This window comes from Ochotona princeps, chromosome 10 (assembly GCF_030435755.1).
Source record: "Ochotona princeps isolate mOchPri1 chromosome 10, mOchPri1.hap1, whole genome shotgun sequence".
Lineage (NCBI taxonomy): Eukaryota > Metazoa > Chordata > Mammalia > Lagomorpha > Ochotonidae > Ochotona > Ochotona princeps.
In genome coordinates, this window is record NC_080841.1 from 68,670,784 (window position 1) to 68,694,208 (window position 23,425).

General features: G+C 44.1%; 1 protein-coding gene and 1 non-coding gene across 5 annotated transcripts in view; one reads left to right on the plus strand and one right to left on the minus strand.

Moving 5' to 3' along the window:
* The window catches only part of ARHGAP12 (Rho GTPase activating protein 12), a 112,023-nt gene that overhangs the window by 78,081 nt on the left and 10,517 nt on the right, over positions 1-23,425 (minus strand). For all 4 annotated transcript variants that reach the window (XM_058669573.1, XM_058669572.1, XM_058669571.1 and 1 more), the window contains exon 2: positions 6,101-6,860. In XM_058669573.1, the coding sequence (XP_058525556.1) occupies positions 6,101-6,781 (681 nt within the window). In that variant the 5' untranslated portion in view covers positions 6,782-6,860. The remainder of the gene's footprint in view (positions 1-6,100; positions 6,861-23,425) is intronic.
* On the plus strand, positions 22,011-22,113 carry LOC118759155 (U6 spliceosomal RNA). Its single transcript, XR_004996008.2, has one exon. It is a non-coding gene; the product is annotated as a U6 spliceosomal RNA (small nuclear RNA).

Consider the following 23,425-nt stretch of genomic DNA (forward strand, 5'->3'; position numbering starts at 1 on the left):
TGTCCCCCCAAGAGGAGCCTTGAAAGAACCCCCAAACACAGAGCAGAGGGGAATTTAAACGTCCACATACCCACCTCTACAGCAGATACTAAACACAAGCACATTAAAGCTCTGTTCACTTCAGTTCCTGTCACATGATATAACATGTCTACCTTTCAACCAAAAACTACAAACCATACCAAAAGGCAAGCAAAAACACAGACTGGAGAAACAAAGCAAGCATCAAACTCGGAGTTGGTAAAGAGTTGGAATTACTACACAGGGGAATTTAAAATTATTCAAGTTGTCATATATTATGCCCTGTAAAAGAAAAACAGCAACATGTAAGAACAAATGAGTAACATTAGCAAAGAGATGAAAACCTAAGAATCAAAAAGCAATGTCAGAAATTAAAACACTCCTAATAGAAAATGCCTTTGATGGCATGATCTGTAGACTGGTGTGTCCTAGGAAAAACTCGATCAGCTTAAAGCTATGCTAATAGAAATGTCCAAACTGAAAGAACAAATAGTAAAAAAACAGACACATGGTTCTAGAAGGCCTGAGCTGCAAAAAACTAAAGATAAAGAGAAAATCTTACAAGAGGCTGGAGGGGGAAAACACCTTTTAAGCCACAAGGGTAAGAAATAAATCATATCCTGCACCAGTAACTATACAAAGATGGGAGCGGGGTGAAAAGATTTAAAGAGCTGGAAAAAACAGTATCAATCAGAATTCTGGATCCAAAGAAATTACACATGAAAATGAGGCAGAAATAAACATCTCGAACAAAGTAAAAATTAAAGAATTCAGCACCTAGACATGCTTCGCAAAAAAAAAAAAGTTAACACTGTCAAGAAGCATTATTCCCCACATTGAGGAATAAACTTGAGGAGACCCCTATCAGAATTCCACTTGATTCCTTTGTAGAAACTGACAAAGCTAATCCTAAAACTAAATGGAATTCAAAGAACTCAGAACAGACAAAACATTCTTAAGCAAGAACTAAAAAAAAAAAGTAGGAAGCCTAACACTTTCCAATTTTAAAACCTGGTACAAAGCAAAAGTAATCATGACAGCCTAGGACAGGCCCAGGATAAATATAAAGATCAATGGAGAGGGTGGGTGTGTGGTACAGCGAGTTATGCTGCATTCGGAATGCCCACCTCCCATACTGGAGTGCCTGAGATACCATGCCACCTCTGCTTCCGATGCAGCTTCCTGCATATGCATACCCAAGGAGGCAGCAGGTGATGGTTTAGATACTTGTGTCCCTGCCAGACGTGGGAGACCCAGATGGAGTCCCAGGCTCCTGACATCAGCTGTCTGGAGAGTGAGCCAGTGGGTGGAAGATATTCTCTCTCTCTCTTTCAAACTGTGTCTGGCTTTGCCTTTCAAAAGCCAAACAGAAAACTGTACAAAAGTTAACTCCTTTTTAAAGATTTATTTATGCATAGGGAAGACACAGTTAAAGCACAAGAGGGAAAGTCACAAATAGAAAGACAAAGAGAGGTGTCTGCCATCTGCTGCTTCACTGTTCAAATGGCCTCAGCGCTGAAGATTGGTCAGGCTGAAGCCGGATGCCTCCATCCGTGGCAACCACATGGTGGCAATGGTCTGCATACGTGGGTCATCTCATACTGCTTTCCCAGGCCATGAGCAGCGAGCTGGACTGAAGCCAAGCAGGATGCAAGCATGGCAGGCTTACCCAGCTGCATCACAGCACCACCCCACGCTAACAATATAGAGACACTGGAAGGTTCTTTCTCTGCCTCCTCCAGCTTCAGGTGACAAGCGGCATGTCCTGGCTGTGGCAAGGCTGTTCCCTTCAAGGTCAGTATCTTCAGATCTCCACTTCACCAGCATACAACCTTCTGGGATTGGGGATGGGAGGTACCACATACCTCCCCTGGAAGGACTTCTGCGCTCCTTGTAAGGCTGAGGACAATTTCCTCAGCACAAGAACCTTAACTTAATCGCGTCTGCAATGGTCCCTTTTTCATTTATAAGTTCCAGACATTAACACTCAGTATCTTCAGCAGTTATTATTCAGCCTACTATGAAATAAGGCAATTATGACAAAGAAGAATCAAAAGGAGGACTCGGTCTGCCTGACTTCAAGAGAGTTCATTATACAGCTACAATTATTAAGGTTCTTTGGTGTTAACAGAGATGAATGAAGCAGTATAGAGATTATGGAAATAGACTTTCAAAAACATTTCTGATTTCCGATATAGGGGTAAAAAGCAACTAACTGGAAGAAAGTTCATTCAATGAAGTATATTATAAAAATAGATAAATAGGTTAAAAAATATTTCTCAAACTTCACACAACAAATAAACTCAAAATAGAGCACTAACTTAAATGTAAATGTGAAACTGTCACCTTCTGTGGGGGGAGGGGAGGACACAGAAAGAAACACTGAATCTAAGGATTCTATGATGATTAATTCAGCGTGTCAAGCTGGCTAGGCCACAGTGCCCATGCGTAGTCAAACATTATTCTGGATGTTTCTGTGAGAGTACTTTTTTTTAAAGATTTATCTATTTTTATTGCAAAGTCAGATATATAGAGGAGTGCCCCAAGTGACTGCAACGGCCGGAGCTGAGCTGATCTGAAGCCAGGAGCCAGGAGCTTCTTCCGGGTCTCCCACACAGGTGCAGGGTCCCAAGGCTTTGAGCCATCCTTGACTGCTTTCCCAGGCCACAAGCAGGGAGCTGGATGGGAAGCAGGGCTGCTGGGATTAGAACCAGTGCCCATGTTGGATCCTGGCATGTTTAAGGTGAGGACTTTAACCACTAGGCTACCGCTGGCCTGAGAGTATTTTTGAATGTAATTTGCATTTTAAAAAGCGTTCTTTGAGTAAAGCAGATTGCTCCCTGGTAGTGTGGGTGGCAACAGCCTAGATGTTCCAAGGGGAGAATGATTAGAAACACAGGCACACCCATTCCACAGAATGCTGCTCAGCAACCAAAGCAACAAACGGCCCATGCACATACCAACCTGGACAAATCTCCAGAGAATCACACTCAATCATGAAAATGTCAATGCCAAAAGCTGTGTAATGTACCATTCCACTGAAGTAACATTCTGAAACTGACAAAATTCTAGAAATGGAGAACCAATCAGTGTTCTATATTTGGTACCCAGGGTTAAAGTTATATGGGACAGGAGGGAAGAGGATGCAGCTATAAAAGGGCAGCAAAAGGTACCCTCAGGGTGATGGCAATGTTGATGTCATGATCGTGTCAGCCTAACACAGCTGTGTCAGACACATCCACCTGAGCTAAGCAGACAGAGGGCACACAGGGTCTCTATGCTATCTGCTTATGGATCTACAATTATCTCAAAATGAAAAGTTCTATTAAAGACAACGGAGCAACAGCAATGCAAGTCAGACAAACGAAAATGGAGCAGAGACACAGCAGCTGGAGGCCTGCGTATCAATTGGGGTCTCTAATAGATGAGTAAAAAAGCATCCAGCCACACACATGTAAAACCGCCATTCACATCACAACTCAGATCTATGCTATGGTTGAACACGAAGTTATTTAAAATGCTGTTGCATTTATCCATTGCCTTGGTCATGTACTGCCTTTCTCTGAATGCCTGCAATTTGCATCAGTGATGACACACTAAGCATCTTCAGCCAAAGCGACCTCCAAAACCACACCAGACATCTCGGAAGCAAGAAAACAAGTAAGTGCAGAAAAGCAAAGACAGACAGCCCTTTGCTAAAGCTCATAAAGAAGAAAAGGAACAATACAGAGATCCCTGATGAGGAAAGCAGAGGTAAAGATATTGAATGAGAAAAACGGGCTAATTTAAATAGTGACAGCAAAGACTTGATGAGCAAGCAGTCCAAAGCCATACTAACACAATGGTATCATCCCCAGCACAACATTCGGGACAAGGTGACAGCCCTGAGATCGGACAAGGCAGGCTTGCGATGTGCCAAGGAGGAAGACGATCACAACGTGGGCTTCGCACAGCCATGAAGGTGGAAGTAACAAAGAACTACAATAATAAAGGCAGAATAAGTTCACACTTCAAAATATGGAGGGGAAAAAAGGTTACTTTGGTGCAAAAATATTGAAAATCCATGTAAAATCTATGAATGCACACCTGCCATGACCTTTTTTGAAGATGCCTCCTCTGTAAGGACGGCAATAAACCCATGTTAGGACAGCATGCTTGGTTCAAGATACCACTGTCCTGACTGTGATGGCAGCACCCAACGTGTCCGGGCCTCCAGACCCTCGGGCCCCAGTGTTCACACACCCAGGCAGCACAGCACTGCCCACACATGGGAGGGCAAAGTGCTCGATCAACAGACCAGGACACATGTGAGGCTGAGGCAGGACTGGGGCATAACGGGCAGCACAGTTCCTACCTTTGTCTTCTCGGAAATGCAGAGGCCAGGAGAGGCCCACTGCATAAGTGAGCATAGAAGCAGCTCCCAGGCTGGCCCAGCCATGCCTTGTGAGACTGCAACCCCATGAGCAACCCCACGCTTTTGGGGCCACCCAACTAAGCTGCTTCTGCTGGACTGACCAGCAGAAACTAAGAAATAATTAGTGTTTACTGTTTGAAGCCACCAAATGTGGCAGTAATTAAGCTGCAATAGCTACCTGCTGCCCTTATTATGGGCCTGTGATCCTTGCACTCCGAGGGAGAAAATGAGCTCTGTGGAGGTTAAGTAATTGTCCCCAATTATTGCACAGCTGGCAAGTGTATGACCCAGACTCAAATCTAAAGCCAGCCCTATTAACTGCTGTGTGAAAGCACGCTCTCTGACACCAAAGGGGTTTCCACCCCACAGCTCTGATCTTGGCAATGTTTCTGCTAAGATAGGGCATAGTGAGTGAAAAAGAGAACGCTGAGAAAATGGACCAGGCTGAACACAACTGCCCTGGAGAGATGGGGAGAGGGTTGCCTGGAGAAATCCAGTAAGATGTCCTTCAAGAGTATAAAGGCCCCAGGAAAGGTCAGAAGCCAGGAAGCTCCAGTGCAGTGGGCATTAAGATGGCAACCAGGGAGAGAACACAGGACTACTGGTGAATGTCAACATCAAATGTAACTTTAAGTTATGTAACGGTGGTGATGCAATAAAGGCCCACCTGGTTCCTAAGGACCCATATACACAAAAACCCAGCAAGCACCATGTGTCCTACATCAAAGCACCACATACAGACTGACGAAAACCTTGGGAAGACAATGAGGCTTGAACAAGTGCTAGCTCATGGCACGGCCTTGATCTCAAGCAAACGTCACAGTTTCCAAGAGAAACTCCTCAATTCCATCTCTAAACGTGACAAATTACAGCCCATGGAAAGAATGTACTTGCGTAGCATTCAGGCCATAGCTAGAGCAGCCTCACAGTTACTCAAAGCCTTAACCTAATGAAGAATCTGACAGCACAGCTTTAGGCCAAAAAGTCACTAATGATTAAACCCACTCAAAAGGAGATGTTTCCAAATATGTTCATTTCCATTTCACACATATTTTTAAAATTACTTTCCTTCAACACTTGAGAGCTAAACTGGCATGGATCTATTTTCAAAAGACAGTTATATAATGAGAAAAACTAATAATAAAAATCATGAAAACAAAACTGCTTCCAGGCTACTAATTCAACGCAGTTGAGTCTAGAGAAGCAGACACTTCAGACGCACAGCATGGAAATGAGAAAGGCCTGGGAGCTTTTCTGTGGACATTCAAGGTGCACACACAAGTTCCAGAAAAGAAACATCAGCAGTTCCTAGTCCAGCAACGCCATTCCTCAGCACCACTCTCGCCTAACAACTCAATGCAAACAAATCCAACCTGGGTACAGCCAGAAATCAGTACAATGCTCTCCAGGGAAGGCAAAGCCATCACTCAACACATCAGGTGCTTTCCAGATAAATTACAGCAGCTCCCCTTCTCCAAGGGCAAAAGGACAACCACAAAAGCCACAAGCTGACCCTTTATGAGTTAGTGCCACGACAAAACCCACATGCTCTGAAAACACCAAGCAACACACAGCAGTCCTTCACTGCACTCCAAGAACAAGAAGACTGTGCGAGGCATAATTGCACTGAAGGTGGCACAGGTTTTTCTCTGTCAGGGTCCAGCTTACCCGTATCTGTTCGGTGGAGCTGCTGCTCAGCTCGTCCCCAGATTCAGAGTCCTGGTGTACCTTCTCTGAGCCTTCCCCTGCTGAATCGCAAGACAGCTCCTGGGAGAAGCTCGTTTTCTCTACGTCCAAGAACTCGGGACCGGGAAAGTGACCAAACAAGCGCGTCCTATTCTGGCTGGGAACTTTCGGAGAGTGAGAATCACTGTTGAACTTTCCGTTGTTATGGGTCAGGTCTAGGCTAAGGTTGACAGTCTGAACTGGGTTGTAACTGGGTCCAAAATTCTGATTGGCATCACGAATGAGACCTGTGCCTTGAATAGAGGACATGGCCGGCTTGCCGAAGCTGGAGAGCTCAGGCAGCTTGTTCACGTTCTCCGTCGACCTATGCAGAGGCAGGCTCTGTATCATCTTCATGGAGCTACTGGGCAGGCCCACTGGCGGCTTGACAGGTGGCATCAGAGCTTTGCGCGTGACCTCCTTCACATACTGGGCTGGCACATAGAACGCTTTGGAACTCTCGTCCGGCTTCACCTGCCACCAGTCATCATTGGTCTTCTTCACCAGCATGTATCGCTCCCCCTGTTTGATCACAATCTTTCTGTCCTTGGCTTCATACTCATAGTCGTATTCCACTTCAATGTACGCTTGTCCCGGAATGATCCTCCCGCTTCTGTCAGCCATTTTTCTTCTGTGGTATTCACCTCTCAGACAGGATGGTATGCCACATTATGGCTTTACTTGGCTCCTTGCATGGATGTAACTTTTATTTAAGGGGAGGAAGAGAATGAAAACAAAAGTGAATATAATTTGGTTTTGATATTGACTCAAACAGCATATCGTACAAGTCACTGGGATGACGTTACCTTCAAATGGCAAACCTCAGAAGGTAAACATGTGTCTAAGAGTGCAGGAAAACAGTTTTCTCGCTAACCCAATCTACACTTGTTCAGTAACTTAGGACCAAGACCAACACCAAGGGCAGAAGCATACACTTAACAGTCGCAATTATCAAAACTAAGAGTTGCAAAAAATACATCATTTCATGATTATGTCACACCTCCTGCTCTTTCTCAAAAAGATTCACTGATGGTAATATGCTTTAGGTACCTTCCAAGGGCAAGATACAATACATTACGTACATTAGACAGAAGCCTTCACAAAGACACACCTGAAGAGTAACACCCCATTAGTATTTTACTGCTTGTTTTCCAAAGTATCAGGAAAACTACCAGTGAGATGAAAAGCATTTTTGATGCACTACTACCGTTCAATTTCCTCATATAAATAAAAATAAAACCGCAATTAGGCAAAACACACATGCAGAGAAAGGAAAAACTGCTAGTTTACTTGGTTTTCCCTTCAGCATAAATCTTAAAAATGCCAACAACTATTCATCTGCCAATGGTTAAAAAAAAAATCTACTACCGTCTCCAATGTAAATTCTATCAGTAGCCGTAGAGAAGGGCATTAGTGTACAGCAGTTTAAGCCCTAAGATGCACAGATCTGAGCGCCTGGATTGGAGTCTGGCTACACTGCTCTCCCAATCCAGCGTCCTAATAATGTGTCTGGGAGGCAGCAGATGACAACCCAAATATTTGGAGTTCCTACCACCCACAAGGATGACCCAGACCAGGCTGTTGCAGGCATCAGAGAAGTAAACTGGCAGATGGAAGAGTTCCCTCTCCACCAGCCAATCTCTCTCTCTCTCTCTCTCTCTCTCTCTCTATGTCCCTTTCTTCTTTCTTCTCTGCTGCTCAAATAAATAATAAAGCTTTTAGTAAAATAAGACAGCTCTCAATTAGCTGGCGAATTTAACATTCATTTATATTTCTATACAATTTCAACACATCAAAGAATATACAGCATTCAAACTCCAACATGAGCACAGCACCCTGACAGTGCTACCATTTAAACCAAACTTCAACTGTTGCTGGATGAACTGTGCTACCCAAAAAACATACATTCAACTCAATTAACCCAGGATGTGTGGCTATGACTGTATTTAGGAATAGTCTTTGGATCAAATCATGTTCAGAGGAGGTTACATCTAACTACAGTGTCTAATTACAAATATCATTATTTTTTTAAAGATTTATTTATTTTTATTACAAAATCAGTTATACAGAGAGGAGGAGAACAGAGAGGAAGATCTTCCGTCCAATGATTCACTCCCCAAGTGAGCGCAACAGCAGGTGCTATGCCAATCCAAAGCCAGGGGCCAGGAACTTCCTCCAGGTCTCCCACGCAGGTGCAGGGTCCCAAAGCTTTGGGTCATCCTTTGACTTCTTTCCCAGGCCACAAGCAGGGAGCTGGATGGGAAATGGAGCTGCCAGGATTAGAACTGGCGCCCATATGGGATCCCGGAGCGTTCAAGGCGAGGACTTATAGCCGCTAGGCCACCGTGCCGGGCCCGAATTACAAATATCATTATAAAGAGGGAACCCCAGAGACAATGAGGGAAGAAGGTCATATGAAGACAGAGAAGGTGGGGCTGGGCAGGACCAGACCCTACTGGTACTGAGGTGGCCCAGCAGGGGTGGGCGCCACATGGGACCATGCTGCTGGTACATCCCACCACCTCAGAGGAGGGGATGAAGGAAGGGTTTCCATGGACCAGGCCACCTACACCCGCAGGTAATTGAAGGAGTTGAGATGGGGTGGTTCAAAAAGGGGAATCCAGAGGGCATGTCTGGTCAGGCCAAGCCATCCACCCACATGGGAGAGCTGGGTTGGGCTAGGTTGCATTAAAGGTTGGTTCACACAAAACCTGGAGCTAGGGGACAGGCTGGACAGGGCTAGATCACACCATATCAGCAAGTATCAGAGCAGGAGTAGGCCAGGCAAGGCAAGGCTTCAGCACCTAAAGGTTCACATGAAAGCCTAGACTGGGAGTAGGCCAGACCGCTAGGCCACAGTACCGGCCAACAAGGCAAGTGCAAGATCCAGGGCTAGATGCAGGCCTGGTATTAGAACTTTGGGGACTGCCCTGCTGGGTCACAGCTCCCACTCAAGAGCAAGGGATGGGGTGGAGTGGGGTGGGGTGGGGTGAGATGAGATGGGGTAGGGTATGGCGGGGCTGGGCAGGAGAGGTCAGGCAAGGCTGAAACACACAATAGAATGTATGTGGTCTGGATCTGGGGGTGGGTCATGCTGGGCTAGGCCCCAGCATCTGCTGGTTCATAGGAGAGTCAAGGCTGGGGGCAGGGTAGGCTGGGCTAGGCTGCAGCACTTGTCAACAAGAGCTAGGACTGGGGGCAGGCCAGGTCAGGCTATAGCACTCACCCAGCAAATGCTGAGATTGAGGATGTGGCATGCCAGGCTGGGCCACAGCTCCTGGTGTTGAATGCGAGAACTGGGATTGGAAAATGTACCAGGCCACAATACACAAGACTGCAGCACTCCTTGACCTGCATGTGGGCCGACTCAGGGGGGTTGGGAGAGGAGGGTCAAGCTGGGCTGGACCACAGTACTCACTGATGCATTCAAGAGCCAGGAAAGCTTTGCAGCAAGTGTCTGGATCTGTGGATACACTGGGGTAGACCTGGTCAGCCAACAGACTTGGAAAGATTTTCTCAACCCTGGCGCAGCAAAGCTGAGCATGACCACTCAAGTAATACCCTTGAAACATTCTTCCCTACAGAGAGGTCTTTAAGGCGTCATCAAATGACTACCCACCTCATCCCCAGGTGCTGATGTAGTTTGACAGCAAGAGTAGTCCCCTTCCCTTAACCCCCTTCTACAGACACACGAGAAGCAAAAAAAAAAAAAAAAAAAAGAACTGAAAACACTTATGTCTGAAACTTTCCTCTACACCTCAACTCTCCCCACCCTAATCAGAGGCCCACATGTTCTCTCAACTATGCAATCATTAATTTTTTTTTTATTTCAAAAAATAAAAAGACAGCGGATACTGGACTGAAGCAGCTACAAACCAAGGACTGACAACTACCACAAGCCAGGAGGAGACAAGGAAGGCTCCCCTAAAGCCTTCAAAGGAAGTATGACCCGGTCAATCCTCCAACACAGGATATGAAGCCTCCAGAACTATTGAGAGAATGAAGTTCTGTTTTTTGTTTTGTTTTTTCTTGTTGTTTTTTAAGATTTATCTATTTAAAAGACAGGATTACAGAAAGAAGGGAAGACAGAGCAAGAGAAACTTCCCATCAGCTGGGTCACTCCCTAAACAGGTGCAATGGCCAGGGCTGGGGCATGCCAAAGCCAGGAACCTATCCACCCAGGTCTACACATGGGTACAGGGCCCAAGTAGTTGAGTCATGTTCCACTGCTTTCCTAGGTGTATTAGCAGGGAACCGGGCTGGAAGTGGAGCAGCCAGGACTTAAACCAGTACTTACATGTGATGCTGGTGCTTCAGCCAGCAGCTTAACCCACTGCACACAAATCAGGTCCAAATTTCTAAAACTTTAAGCCACCTTAAAATAATTGGTGCTTTAAGCTACTACAGTCACAGAATAACACTGTTAACAATTTAAAACAAAAATGAAAAACTTACCTTAGAAGGAAGGATTGTCCTTTTTCACATTTACCTACCAAAAAAAAAAATCATTAATTTTAACCATAAGTGTTCAAGAAGACTAAACATTTAATACTGCTTACAATTTTAGAAGTGTTGAACTGTTTTACATAACAGCTACCAGGAACACAGACAGTTTTACACATCCTGATGCTGGGCACCACCCTTCAAACATGTACACACACAGCCCCTAAGACAGCTGTTTTACCACAGCCCTCTCATTTCCATACTTCCTACCTGGCTGACTGGAGCGTCTGTGTACACTTCTGATTATTGGAAAAACAACTTTTGCAATACTGTTAGGATAACAAAAATGAGACTTTTTTTTTCCTGCATGTCATTTCTCTTAAGATTTGTTAATTTGTTTAAAAGACAGAGTTGGGGAGTGGGGGAAAAAAATGACAGGGAGAAAGAAAGGCCCCACCTCTCTCCTTACTGAAGTGCCTGGGCTTGAGTTCTGGGCTCCACTTCCAACCGCAGCTTCTTGCTAATGCACACCCTGAACACCAACAGTGAGGGCAGTGCTGGGGTTCTTGCCAGCCTGTGGGAAGCTAGGATTGAGCTCCTGGCTCCTAGCTCCTAGCTTCAGCCTAGCTCAGTCTAGCTGCTAAAGCCATTTACAGTGAACAGATGGAAGAGCTCTCAATCTCTTTCTCCCAACATATAATAATTACAAGTAAAATTTTTTAATGTGTGTAACGTTACTGGTAGAAGAGCAGAGATCTGCACTTATTCGAAGGCTCAAACTCAGTACCACTAACTTAAGGGAGACAACCGGATGAAGAGTGCTTCCTGGCATGTTTCATTGCAAGCACTCAGGAAATAAACCTAGAATGTGAAAGTCTACTAGACAACAGGCTTCAAATCTTCAAAAGCATCAGTGCCATGAGAAAATGAAAAAGGGAAGAAGATGCTTCTAGAGTCACAAAGATCACTGACACAGTAACAACCTACCTAAGCTTCCTTCCTCTCAGCCCAGCAGGCTCCTCTCATGGTTTTCCCAACACAGCAGAAAGCCAGCCTTGCCTTCCAACTGTTGGGCCTTTGCTTTCATACAGTGCAGAAACATTAGCAACCATGTGCTGCAATCCTCTATGCACAGCAGTTCTTCTCTACACCTTTCCACATGCCAACACCAAAATACACCCAGTGGTTAGGTCTACGGCAGAATGCCCATAGGACAGCAGTCCCATAAGATGCTAATGGTGCTTTAAAAAATCCCTCTTGTCCAGAATGTGGTAACATGCATGTCTGTGGTGCTGCTGCAGCAAATAAACCTGCTGTGTTGCCACAGAGGACATGAACACTTGGCAAAAATAATCAGCATTGTGGATTACTTATTTTAAAGAGAACATCCTGTAAGACAGAGTACCGTGCTATGATGGCAGCACCGTGAGGTCACCACTTCATTGCACGTGGTGTCCATGCGACAACGGAATCACCTAAGGACAGATGTGCCGAGAACAAACCCCATCGCAAAGCAGATCGAGATGGGCAGGTGGTGCGCAGCCGGTGACACAGTATAGACGTGCCATCACTGGCCAGACACCCAGCCCTAGGGTCAGGGAGCAGGAGGGCACCAAAGGGAATATGCAAGCTGCCCACTGCCATGCGGGTGCAAGGACTCCACAAAAAGGCAACAACAGAGGGCTGAGGGTCAGTCCGCATTCCTCCTCCTCACTGCCAGGCTCCTCCCACCCAGGTAACTTAGACGATATACAGGAAGGAGGAGGTGAATTACTGAATTCCACAGATGTTCAGTCTATAGCTTAAAAGACGATGAAAAGGGGGAGGACAGCGGAGGAAAAACCTGCACACAGGAAAAATGCTGAAACACCCAGCAGAATGAATGAGGGGGACCATGGGAGAGAGGACAAGGGCTGAGACAAGAGCTCTAGTTCATACTGTGGAGTGGCAGGGAAGAAAGCTGGGAAGAAGCCCTTAAGTATTAGAAACATCTGAAAAGTCACACAGTAGCAACTACATATTATAATCCAAAGGTTAGAAACAGTTAATTTTTTTAAAAAAGTCTTATTATAAATTATTGATCTAAACAGAATCAAAACAATTACAGGGTACTTCTAAATGTGTATTATCAAAGCAAAAAATTATCTGAAAATCTGTGAAAAACCAAGGAGGACTCCAACAAACGCTTACAGCTTTCATTCTGGGGCGGAGGGATAGCTCTCTGCCCTTCAAACCCCTGGATTCTTCATAGGCTGCGCCCTGCACGCCCTGCTATGTCCTGGTCTCGGAAGCACTTGGTGCTCACTCCACTGCCTGTTCTCAGGGCAAAACCCTCCCCTGACCCTACTCTGCCCTATTCTCATCACTGCACCACCCCCTTCCACATTCAACCCACACATCTACAGCCACTAAACAGCCAACCACCGGTATACACATAAAACCCCCGTTCAGCTACTGTCCAGTACACCCTGCTGCTTTTTTTGAGCAGATTCAAAAACACCCACATGCTTCCCTGTATTCCTCCCTTATCCAAATCACTCCTTCCTCACGTTTCAAAAGGAACAGAGATATAATGGTACACACACCTGCTCACAACTTTTACTTCTCTACCCCCAACCTAGACGCAAAACCTGGATCATGCTATTTATCGTGAACAGCCTCCTCCTCCTCCTTGCCATCTGGCAGCTTTCACATTTTCTTTCCTGTGTAACTCCGAAGGAGCCTACAACAAATGACACAGCTCAGCAAATGTTATCTTCCTCCCCCAGGACATCTGTTTTCAGCAACTACATCTATCAGTAAGAGATTCACACTAGGTAGATCAAACAAAAGTAAACAGGTAAATACAATCTTGAAAGGAAATATAAAAAAGTATGCATAATTAGCAACTTTCCAATGTATGACAAAATCAGGTGCAATCTACTTAGCAATTCTAATACTATGAACAATTAAACAGTAAGCCTAATTAGTAACCAACTTAAATCCAGTTGAAGCACTAATTCTTGGCACCAAGCCCTCCAAGCAATTTTAAAAGCACTTGCTTAAAATTAATATTCCCCATAGAGGTCTCTGCAAAAGAAGTAATTAAAGCTTAATGAGTGCAATACAAAGCAAAAGAAAAAACAATTTCAGCATTAAGTTTCAACAGAAGAATTTATTCCACCAAATTATTTTGAGAGTTGTGTCCTTAAGTCACTAGTTTTCATAAATGCATGCACTCTGTCTTCTAAAACTAAGCAGACATAAGATATAAAATTAAAGAAAGGAATGAAGAGGAGAAAATTTGGGTGCAGTGGTTATCACACCACTTGGGCCTTCCAAGGCCCATACGCAAGTACCAGCCCCCAGGCCTGGCTACTGCACTTTCAACCCAGCTCTCTGCTAATGTGCCTCCTGGAAAGCAGCAGCTGATGGCACAAGTCACTGGGTCCCTGTCACCAAAGTGGAGGTCCAGACTGAGTTCCAGGTTCCTGACTTCCATCTACCCGGACCTAATTGTCACAGGCATTTGACATGTGAGTCAACCAGTAAATGAGAGATCTCTGCCTGCCCCCCCCCCCCAGTCACCTCTCAAATAAAGCAAAAACAGTAGCTAATGTAAAAGCAAGGAAAGAAGGAAGGAAAAGGAGCAAAACATTATAAATCATTTTTATCGTAAAGAAGCAGCAAAAATAGGATACAGCAATTAACTGGATAACTGGGGAGAATAGAGAATACAGTCAAGCGTAACCTGGTAAGGGAAATGCAAAACCCAGATTTATAACTGAAACAAGAATGAGGAAACAACAAAGGAAGTATTGGAGGAAGCATTCAGGTCTTAAGAGAAATGACGTTTGAATGGGGTATTTTAGGAAAAACTTTGCCATTGAAATCTTAGAAATGTAGCAGACAAAGATTTTCTTAGACTGTCACAATAATGTAGAAAACATTCCAACTGAAAAAGGAACAACTATGACACTGGGTTGGGAAGATTTTTTAGACATGAAATTCACAATCCTTACAAGAAGAAAGGAAGTCACTTGTTAAGAAAATTCAAAACTTCTGCTCTGTGAAAGACGCTCTTAGAGCAGAATGAAATGCAAACAGCAGACAATAAGAAAACATCTGCAAACCACAAACCTGACTGAAGGACCTGTGCCCAAAATATACCAAAAAATTCTTGAAACTCAGCCAGAAGAACCCAATTTTTAAGAGGACTAAAGATCTGAACACACACACACACACACACACAACATTGCTCAACACACCTCTCATGGGAACTGCAAATCAGAACAAGATACTATGACACACCTATTAGGAACAACTAAGATTTTAAAAACTGACACCACCAAATACTTCTGGGAATGCAGAACAGGAACTCTCATTCAATGCCAGCGGAATGCAAAATGAAGTGCCCATGTGGGAAGACAGTTTAGCAGCTTCTTAAAGCTAAACATAGTCTTACCATATGATCTGGCAATCACACTCCTAGGTATTTACCCAAATGAGTGGAAAGCTTATGTCCACAGAGAGCTCTGCATGCAAATGTTTAAGACAGCTTTGTTCCTAATTGTCAGAAACTGGGAGCAACTGAGATGCCTTGCATCTAGAGAGAAAAGAAACCTTGACACGACAATCAAATGCATGCATTGTTCAGTGATAAAAAGAAACAAGGTATAAAGCCACAGAAAAACAAAGAAGATTCTTAAATATATATGGGTGGAAGGGATCTTCAAAACGCACATGGAAATCCATATTATGAAAAAGGGTCAGTGCTAAAGTTCTCACCTTGTATGCGCCAGGATACCTAATACTGGAGGCCCCACTTCCCATCCAGCTCCCTGCCTGTGGCCTGGGAAAGCAGTCGGGGATAGCCCAAAGCTTTGGGACCCTGTACCTGTGTAGGAGACCTGGAAGAGGTTCCTGGCTCCGGATCGGCTCAGCTCCGGCTATTGTGGCCACTTTGGGAGTGAACCAGATGGAAGATCTTTCTGTCTCTCCTATCTGTATATCTTTCCAATAAAAAATAAATCTTTAAAAAATTTTATTTATTTTTAAGTTAACATGCAAAGAAGCTGCCACATGCCGGTTCACTCCCCAAATGCCCACAACAGTGAGGCCAAAACTGTAAGACGGGAACTCAATCCAGGTGTCCCCACATGGTTGGCAGGAACCCAATTACTTCAGCTATTCTTCCCAGCATGCATAAGCAAGAAGCTAAAATTGGGCCTCAAATCTAGTCATTTCAATATGGTATGTGGGTTTCCTAAACTAGCAGCTTAATCACTAAGTAAAACACTAACCTCTAAACTTATGTTTTAACTCCACTATTTCTATGAACTTTTTGATGTACTCTCATATTGCTAATGAAAAACCATCAGTCTGAGAAAGCCACATGCTGATGGTTCTAACTTATCAAATATGGAAGAAGTTTAAAGCATGTAAACTTACTGCCAGGGATACAAGCTGGGGAAGGAGGCTACCACAGACAAGGCACAGGGCATTTCCCAGGTTGTTAAGACTATTTGGTGTAACACTGGATGACTAACATTATGCATTTCTCAAAAACTCACTGGCGGGAGCATATGTTGGGTCTGACAGTTAAGACTGCTCCTGAGTTCTAGTCCCAGCTCAGGCCCCTGGCCCCAGCTTCCAGCTAATGTGCACCCCGAAAGGCAGCTGACAGCTTAATGAATACTGGGTCCCTGCCACCTTCAAGGCAGACCTGGATTATGAGCCTACCTCCTTAGGCTCAGCCTCAGCTTGACACTGGCTGTTGCAAGTATTTGGGGATTGAATCAGTGGACAGTCTCCCTTATCTTCCCAATAACATATTTTAAACCAAAAAAAAAAAAAAGAAATGTAGAGATAGAATAGAACATCTAAGAGGTTACTGCAGCGGGCAGTGATGCACACTATCACTTTTGACTTACATTAGTCTCAGCAAGCAGCTGTCTGTCTGCATGGTCTGGCTCCCTTTACCAGAAGAGCACTAACACAAATCGAACCCGAGCGCTCGGTGCACCCGCTACTGCCAGGGTGTCGTTTTTAAACTGTCAGCACGGAAATCTGGGTGAATGGCACACGATGGATATCCATCTGTGATATTTCTACATTGAACCAGCTGGACCTGTCGGCAGCTAAAAGTGAGTTCATACAGATGTCGCCAGGTCTAGCTGAGTATCACATGGATCCTCTCCTGGTTCACCTGTAAATTCCTGCCCCAACATTGAGAACCCTGGCTCCTACCATCCACCACCATTTACTTCATTGTTCAATTCCAGGATGCAGATGATGCAGCATGGGGATTACTAACTCATATACCCTGAGTAAAACAAGTTAATACCAGAACACAGCGTTTTTAAACAATTCCTTTACCCTGTACTTGTACAGGCTCCACTGACTTCCAAAGAAATTTGGATCCCTCCCAATCGCTTGCATTCAGTGAGATTGTTATGCCTCAGCACAACTGACATTTCTTGTCACATCTTCCCTCCCCGATTTTGCATATACTTAAGTTCATAAGCCATGTTGTCAAGTCCAATTTTTTTAATTGTTCTGAAAGGCAGAGAGACAAGAGGCACATTTATCTACAACCATAGTTATCACTACAGAGTCAGACATCAGGAACTTACTGAGAAAAGAAAAAAAAACTCCAAGATGTTTAAATTATATAAGCATTGTGGTGGTAAGTGTGAAAGGTGGTCAAAGCACTTGAACAAACACTTTTCCAAAGACAGAAAAGTTGCCAATAGCACATGAAAGGATGTGGAATATCACTGAATATTATGGAAATGCAAAGCAAAACCAAAAGAAGGGGATCAGTATTGGGCTTGGCATCAACTCCTGGACTGCAATGCCTAAATCCCCCATCAGAGTACCTGAGATCACATCCTGAGTTCAGGCTGTTCTCCTGTTCCTGCCTTCCTGCTAATGTGTGCCCTGGGAGCGAGGAGACGATGGATCAACCGAGTCCTTGCCTTCTCCAGAGAAGATGCAGATGGAATGTCAGGCTTCTGCCATCAGCCTGACCGAGCATGCCTATTGCAGGTACTTGGAGAGTGGACCAGAGGGTAGAGGATGGAAGACAGATTGATCTCTCTCTCCAATTTTCAAATAAAATTAAATAAATAGATCTAACAGTAACAAAGAAGCCACTTTATAAGATGGCTATCATACACACACATATATACATATATACATCTATATATACACATCTATGTGTATATGTGTGTGTATATATATATATATCCCAGTGAAGGTAGGAGACACTGGAACTCCTGAGCATTTCTGCTGAAAAGCAAAGCAATATACTCACTGAGAAAAACAGTATGGCAGTTCCTCAAAACATTAAAAACACAGTTACCATATTTCTCAACAATTCCACTACTGGCCACATACCCCAAAGCCTGAATGTTTTTTTTTTTTTTTTTAATTATTTATTATTTAACTTCAGTAATTACATTGTATTATGTGACACAATTACATAGATACTTGGGTTCTCCCACCCCTCCCCAAACCCTCCCACCATGGTGGATTCCTCCACCTTGTTGCATAACCACAGCTCAAGTTCAGTTGAGATTGTAAAGCAGAGGTTCGGTGATTTGCATATTCACCTTCAGAGCAGCACTATTTGCCACAGTTCAAGTATCCAACAATGGAGATATGTCATATACACACAATGAAATACTGCATAACCTCAGAAAGTGAGTTAACCTGCCAATCGTACCAATCGTAATGCCAGCCTCTCCTATCAGAGTTCCAGTCTGAGACCCAGCTCCCTGCTAACAGGATGGAGTTCCTGGCTCCTGGCTGTGGCCTGGTGCAGCTCTATTATAGCCATCTACAGGTGTAAACCAGCAGACGAAAGATACAAATCTCTGTCCCTCTCTGCTCCCTCCCCCTATCTCCCTCCTCCTCTGTCATTCTGCCTTTCCAAAAATTTTTGAAGAAAAAAAAAGTGGGCCTAGGGGTGTTTGCTGGAATTGTGGCAGAACAGACTGGGCCACCACCTGTGACACTGGCATCCCATTTCAGAGTGCCCGCTGACGTTTTGGCTGTTCTGCTTCTTACCCAACTCCCTGCAACATGCCTGGGAAGGCAGCAGAGAGAAGCCCTAGTACTTGGGTTCCTATCACCCACAGGAGAAACAAAGATGGAGTTTCCAGCTCCTGGCTTTGGCCTGACCCAAACCTTGCTGTGGTAGCCACTGAGAAATGAACAAGCAAATACAAGACTGCCCTCTCCCTTTCTCTCCCTCTCTCTGCTTTCCAAATAAATGGATAAATCTTCAAAAATAAAAAAAAAAAAAACACAAAGATGTTCTGATAACACAATACAATGTCGATGAGTTCAGGAGACATCATGCTTAGGCAGCAGTCACTCACAAAAGGGCAAGCACCATGCTTCTACAACCTGAGACATCAAAGCAGCAAATGCACAGGCTGAGGGATGCCAGGAGTCAGCAGAAGAGGAAGGGCATGGGAGACTACCGCTCTACGGGCATGCAAGTTCAGTATGGGAAGCTGAAGACATTCAGGAAATGGATGGTGGTGATGACTGTACAGCTCTATGCATTCACCTGATGTCACTACACTACACACTTAAAAAGTTAAAATGGTACATTTTGCTATGTGTATTTTATCAAAAGAGTCACTGCTAGAATATAACTTACATCATCTTATATCCCTCTACCCAAAAATCACAAGTCAGTAAAATCCTTACTTAGCTCTTACAGATTTCTTCAGAAGTATTTTTTAAAAATCAAACTTTTACAAAAAATGAAGTCATACTTGGAGAGCACACCAATGATTAACTACTATTACCTCAAGTTCCCTACCAGGGAGAGAGAAAAACACGCCCCAAATCCATCAATTTTATTCAAATAGAAGTTATTTTAATAAAAAGCTAAAAACCCAGTAATGTAAATCAAAACTGAAACAAGTTACCATTATCCACCAACCACAATACGTAGATAAAATTTTCTTACAAGTGGATAACAACTGCTAATGGAAATGCTACATGCTACACCCAGTTCAACTATCTCCCTCATAAAAATAATTTCCCACAGACCATGATCAGGGTCACAAGACTCAATAAATTTAAAAGAATCCAAATCATACAAAGTATTCACTCTAACTGCAATGAAGTTAAATCATAACCCAATAAAAGCACATAGTAATAAACATATAGTAATAGCATTGTTAAAAATCTAAGCAACACACACATTTAAATAGTTCAGGAATCAAAAGAAAAAATCCAACAGTAAATCTGAAGTGAACGAAAACAAAAATATGACAGCTCAAAATGGGTGGGATGGAGATACACAGCCAAAGTTGTGTTTAGGGAAAATTTATACTACATGCTAATATTAGAAAAGAAAAAGTCTCCATAATCCAACCTTCAAGGCTAAGAAATTATAGAAGAGCAAATTAAATCCAAAGCAAGCAGGAGAAAGGACACTATAAACAGCACAGAAATGTGAAAAATGCTTGAGGAAGCCAATGCAATCAGAGCCGGTGCTTCGAGAAGATTTGTAAACCTAGTAACCCCAGAACCAAACTGATCAGGAACAGAAAAGACACACTTGATCCCTATCAAGAACACTAGGATACAACATCAAGAGAAAAATGAGAGAATATTAATCACATTTATGCAGATATATTCAACAATTTAGGATTAATGAAAGATACAAATCATTAAAGGAAGAAGCAGATAACATGAATACCTCTGCTACAATGGATTTGTCTTTAAAAGCTTTGCAACTCCCTCTTGGGATGCCACTCGCACTGGTGAGCATGAGAACTAGGACTGGGGCAGGCATGGCTAGACAAAGCAGCACCCACCTGCAGATGTGTAGGCTAGATGTGGGGCTGGTTGGTTGAACTAGGCTTCAATGCCCATTGACATATACAAGAGATGAATGGGACGTGGGAGACTGGACCAGTCTGCTGTACATATTGGCAAGCATGAGAACCAGGGCAGAGGGCGGGCCTGGTGGGGGTTATTGTGGGTCGCTCCAGCTAGACTGCAGCTCGCACTGGTTTGTGTGAGGGCCAAAAGTGTAGTGGGTAGGATCGGGTTGGACTGCAAAACCCAATGGTTCGTATAGAAGACAGGGCTGGAGACAGAAATGACCCAGCAATTGCAACCACCAGCGTATGTGTAAGCTGACTGGGGCAAAGGACTGTACTGGACCCCTTATTGGCAACCACACACAAGAGTAGGTCTGGGATCACCTCAGATGAAGTTTCTTTGGAGATCCCCCCAACTGAACTGCTGATATCAGAACCCCAACCATGAAGAGAAGTCAGTTTCATGGTCTGACCATGGAGTCCATGTGTCAAGCTAGGCCTCCTCAGTGGCTCAGATGGAGCAGTGGACAGCATATCCAGGTACACGTGGAGGATATGGCAGTCCACTGGAGCCTGCAGAGGACACCAACGGAGGATGAAAGACAGAACAAATTGATCAGCTACCCCAGCCACGGTTGGCAGTGAAAATCTGGGCAAATGGAGATGCTAAGGTGTACTACATCAGCCAGTGGATTCTGAAGAGATTTCATTGTGCTTGGAGTGGCGAGAGTGGCAGCATTTCAGAACTGTTGAACTCTCAAAACCGCTTGAGCAGGACCCTCAGAGCATGCCCCATATCGGGCACCTTGAGATCATTGGGAGGCCTAGTGGGGTTTCCTCCTTTTATCTGCCCGCTTCCCTCAAGTATAGAAAAAATATGTGGAAAACAAACAAAAAGAAACCTTTGCCCAAAGAGAGCTCCTGACATTTATGACTGCTCCAGTAGGAAGTTCATATCAATTCCACACAAATTTCTGATAGTTGAACAGATAGAAAATGTCCAACTTACTCTCTGCTGTATTATCCTTACACACACACACAAAACCTTATAAAAAAGAAAAACCACAAGCCAATATGCCCCATGAGCACAGGCACAAAGGTTGTTGATTCAACTGTAGCAGCAAACTGTATTTTAACCATATTTTAAATAGTTATGCGCCATGACCAAGGCCAGTAGAGGGACCAAAATTTGTCCGGGCAAGTAAAACACAAGCTAAGACACCCACATCCCATTTCAAAGGGTCTGATTTTAACTTCCAACCCTGGATCTGGCTTTTAGCTCCTCTGGGAGACAGGTGAAGATTAAAGGGACTGGGTCCATGCCACTCACCCTGGAGACCTGATGAGCATTCCTGGCTGCTGGCTGTAGCCTCACCTCATCCTGGTCATTGCAAGCATATGGGGAGTGAACCAATGAATGCCTGCTTCTTGAATTTAAAAAATACAGAGATCCATTTAATAGTAGCAAAGCAACTCATTCTAAAAATGAGCCAAAGTCTTTGATAGAGACCAAAGAAGATAAAGATGGCAAGACAGCACATGAGAAGATGCTCCAAGCCATCTGTCATTAGGAAGTTGCAAATTAAAAGTACAATGACTAAAACTAGAACGATACAGAGATTATCTGTATGGCCCCTGTGCAAGGATGACAGACAAATTTGTGAAGCGTTCCATATTTTTAAACAGAAAAAATATAAATAAATGTTTAAAACTGGAGGGCCAGCATTCCAGTACGGAAGACTAAGTCACCTGTTAGGTTGCAGTCCCGTGTGGGAGTAACTGCTCAGGTCCCAGCTGCTTCATTTGCAATCCTGCTTCCTGAAAGCTGGCCTGTGGAGGCAGCAGTGATTGGCCCACATGTTTGAGCCCCTTCCACACGTTAGAGTTCCTGGATCTTGCTTTACCCTGACCTAGTCCTGGTTGTTTTGGACATCTTGGAAGAAGACTAGAGGTTAAAAGATGTCCCTATCTCCCTTTCTTTATCTCTCCATCTTCCAAGTAAATAAATCTTTAAGCAAAAACAGTAAGACACCACTACACACGTGAGAATGGCCATAACCCAGAACACTGAATCCAATCATCAGTGAGGATGAGGAGCCAAAGGAACTCTCCTTCAGGCTAGTGGGGGAAGAAAGCCTCTACAGTCTACAGCTACTTTAGCATGTCTTACAAAGAAAACACACTTTTAACCCACAACACAGCAAACATGCTCTTCGGTGTTTACTCAAAGTATCTGAAAACCAGTGTTCACATGAAACCTGCATGCAGATGTCTGTGACAGCTCTCCCCAAGAACGTCAGCATCTGGGAGCAACCAAGAAACCCTTCAGTAGGTGAAGGGCTACAGGTAAGAGACACAGAGCAATGATTAGGAACTACCAAGTCAGATTACTAAGCGAAAAGGCTCCAAACTACGTAATTTCAACCCTAGGAGATTCTGGAAAAGGCAAAACAGGAAAAGATCAGCAAGACCAAATAGCTGGGGTCAGTCTGGGGCATAACAAGTTAAGCTGCTTCCTGCAATGCCAGTTTCCCATACAGGTACCAGTTCAAGACCCAGCTGTTCCATTATGAACCCAGCTTAAGTTCCTGAAAAAGCAGATAATCCAAGTCCTTGGGCTCCTACACTCACCTGGGAGACCCAGAAGAAGCTCCTGGCTCCAGCTCTGGCCCCTGCAGCTGCTTGGATAAAAAAAAACAGCAAATGGAAAATCAATCAACCAACCAACCAACCAACCTCTCTCACACAATCTCTCTCACTCTCTCCCTCCCCCTCTCTCCTTCCCTCCCTGTAACTGTCTTTCAAACACATAAAATATATCTTGAAAATAAATCAGAGGTTGTAGGGCATGGGGGAAGAGATGCAGATTAAATGGAGCACAGAGTTCTACGGTGGTACCATCATGGTGGATACATGTCATTACACATTCTACCAAACTCATATACCACACCTCACATCAAATAAACACTAATGTCAATGACGGACCCTGTGT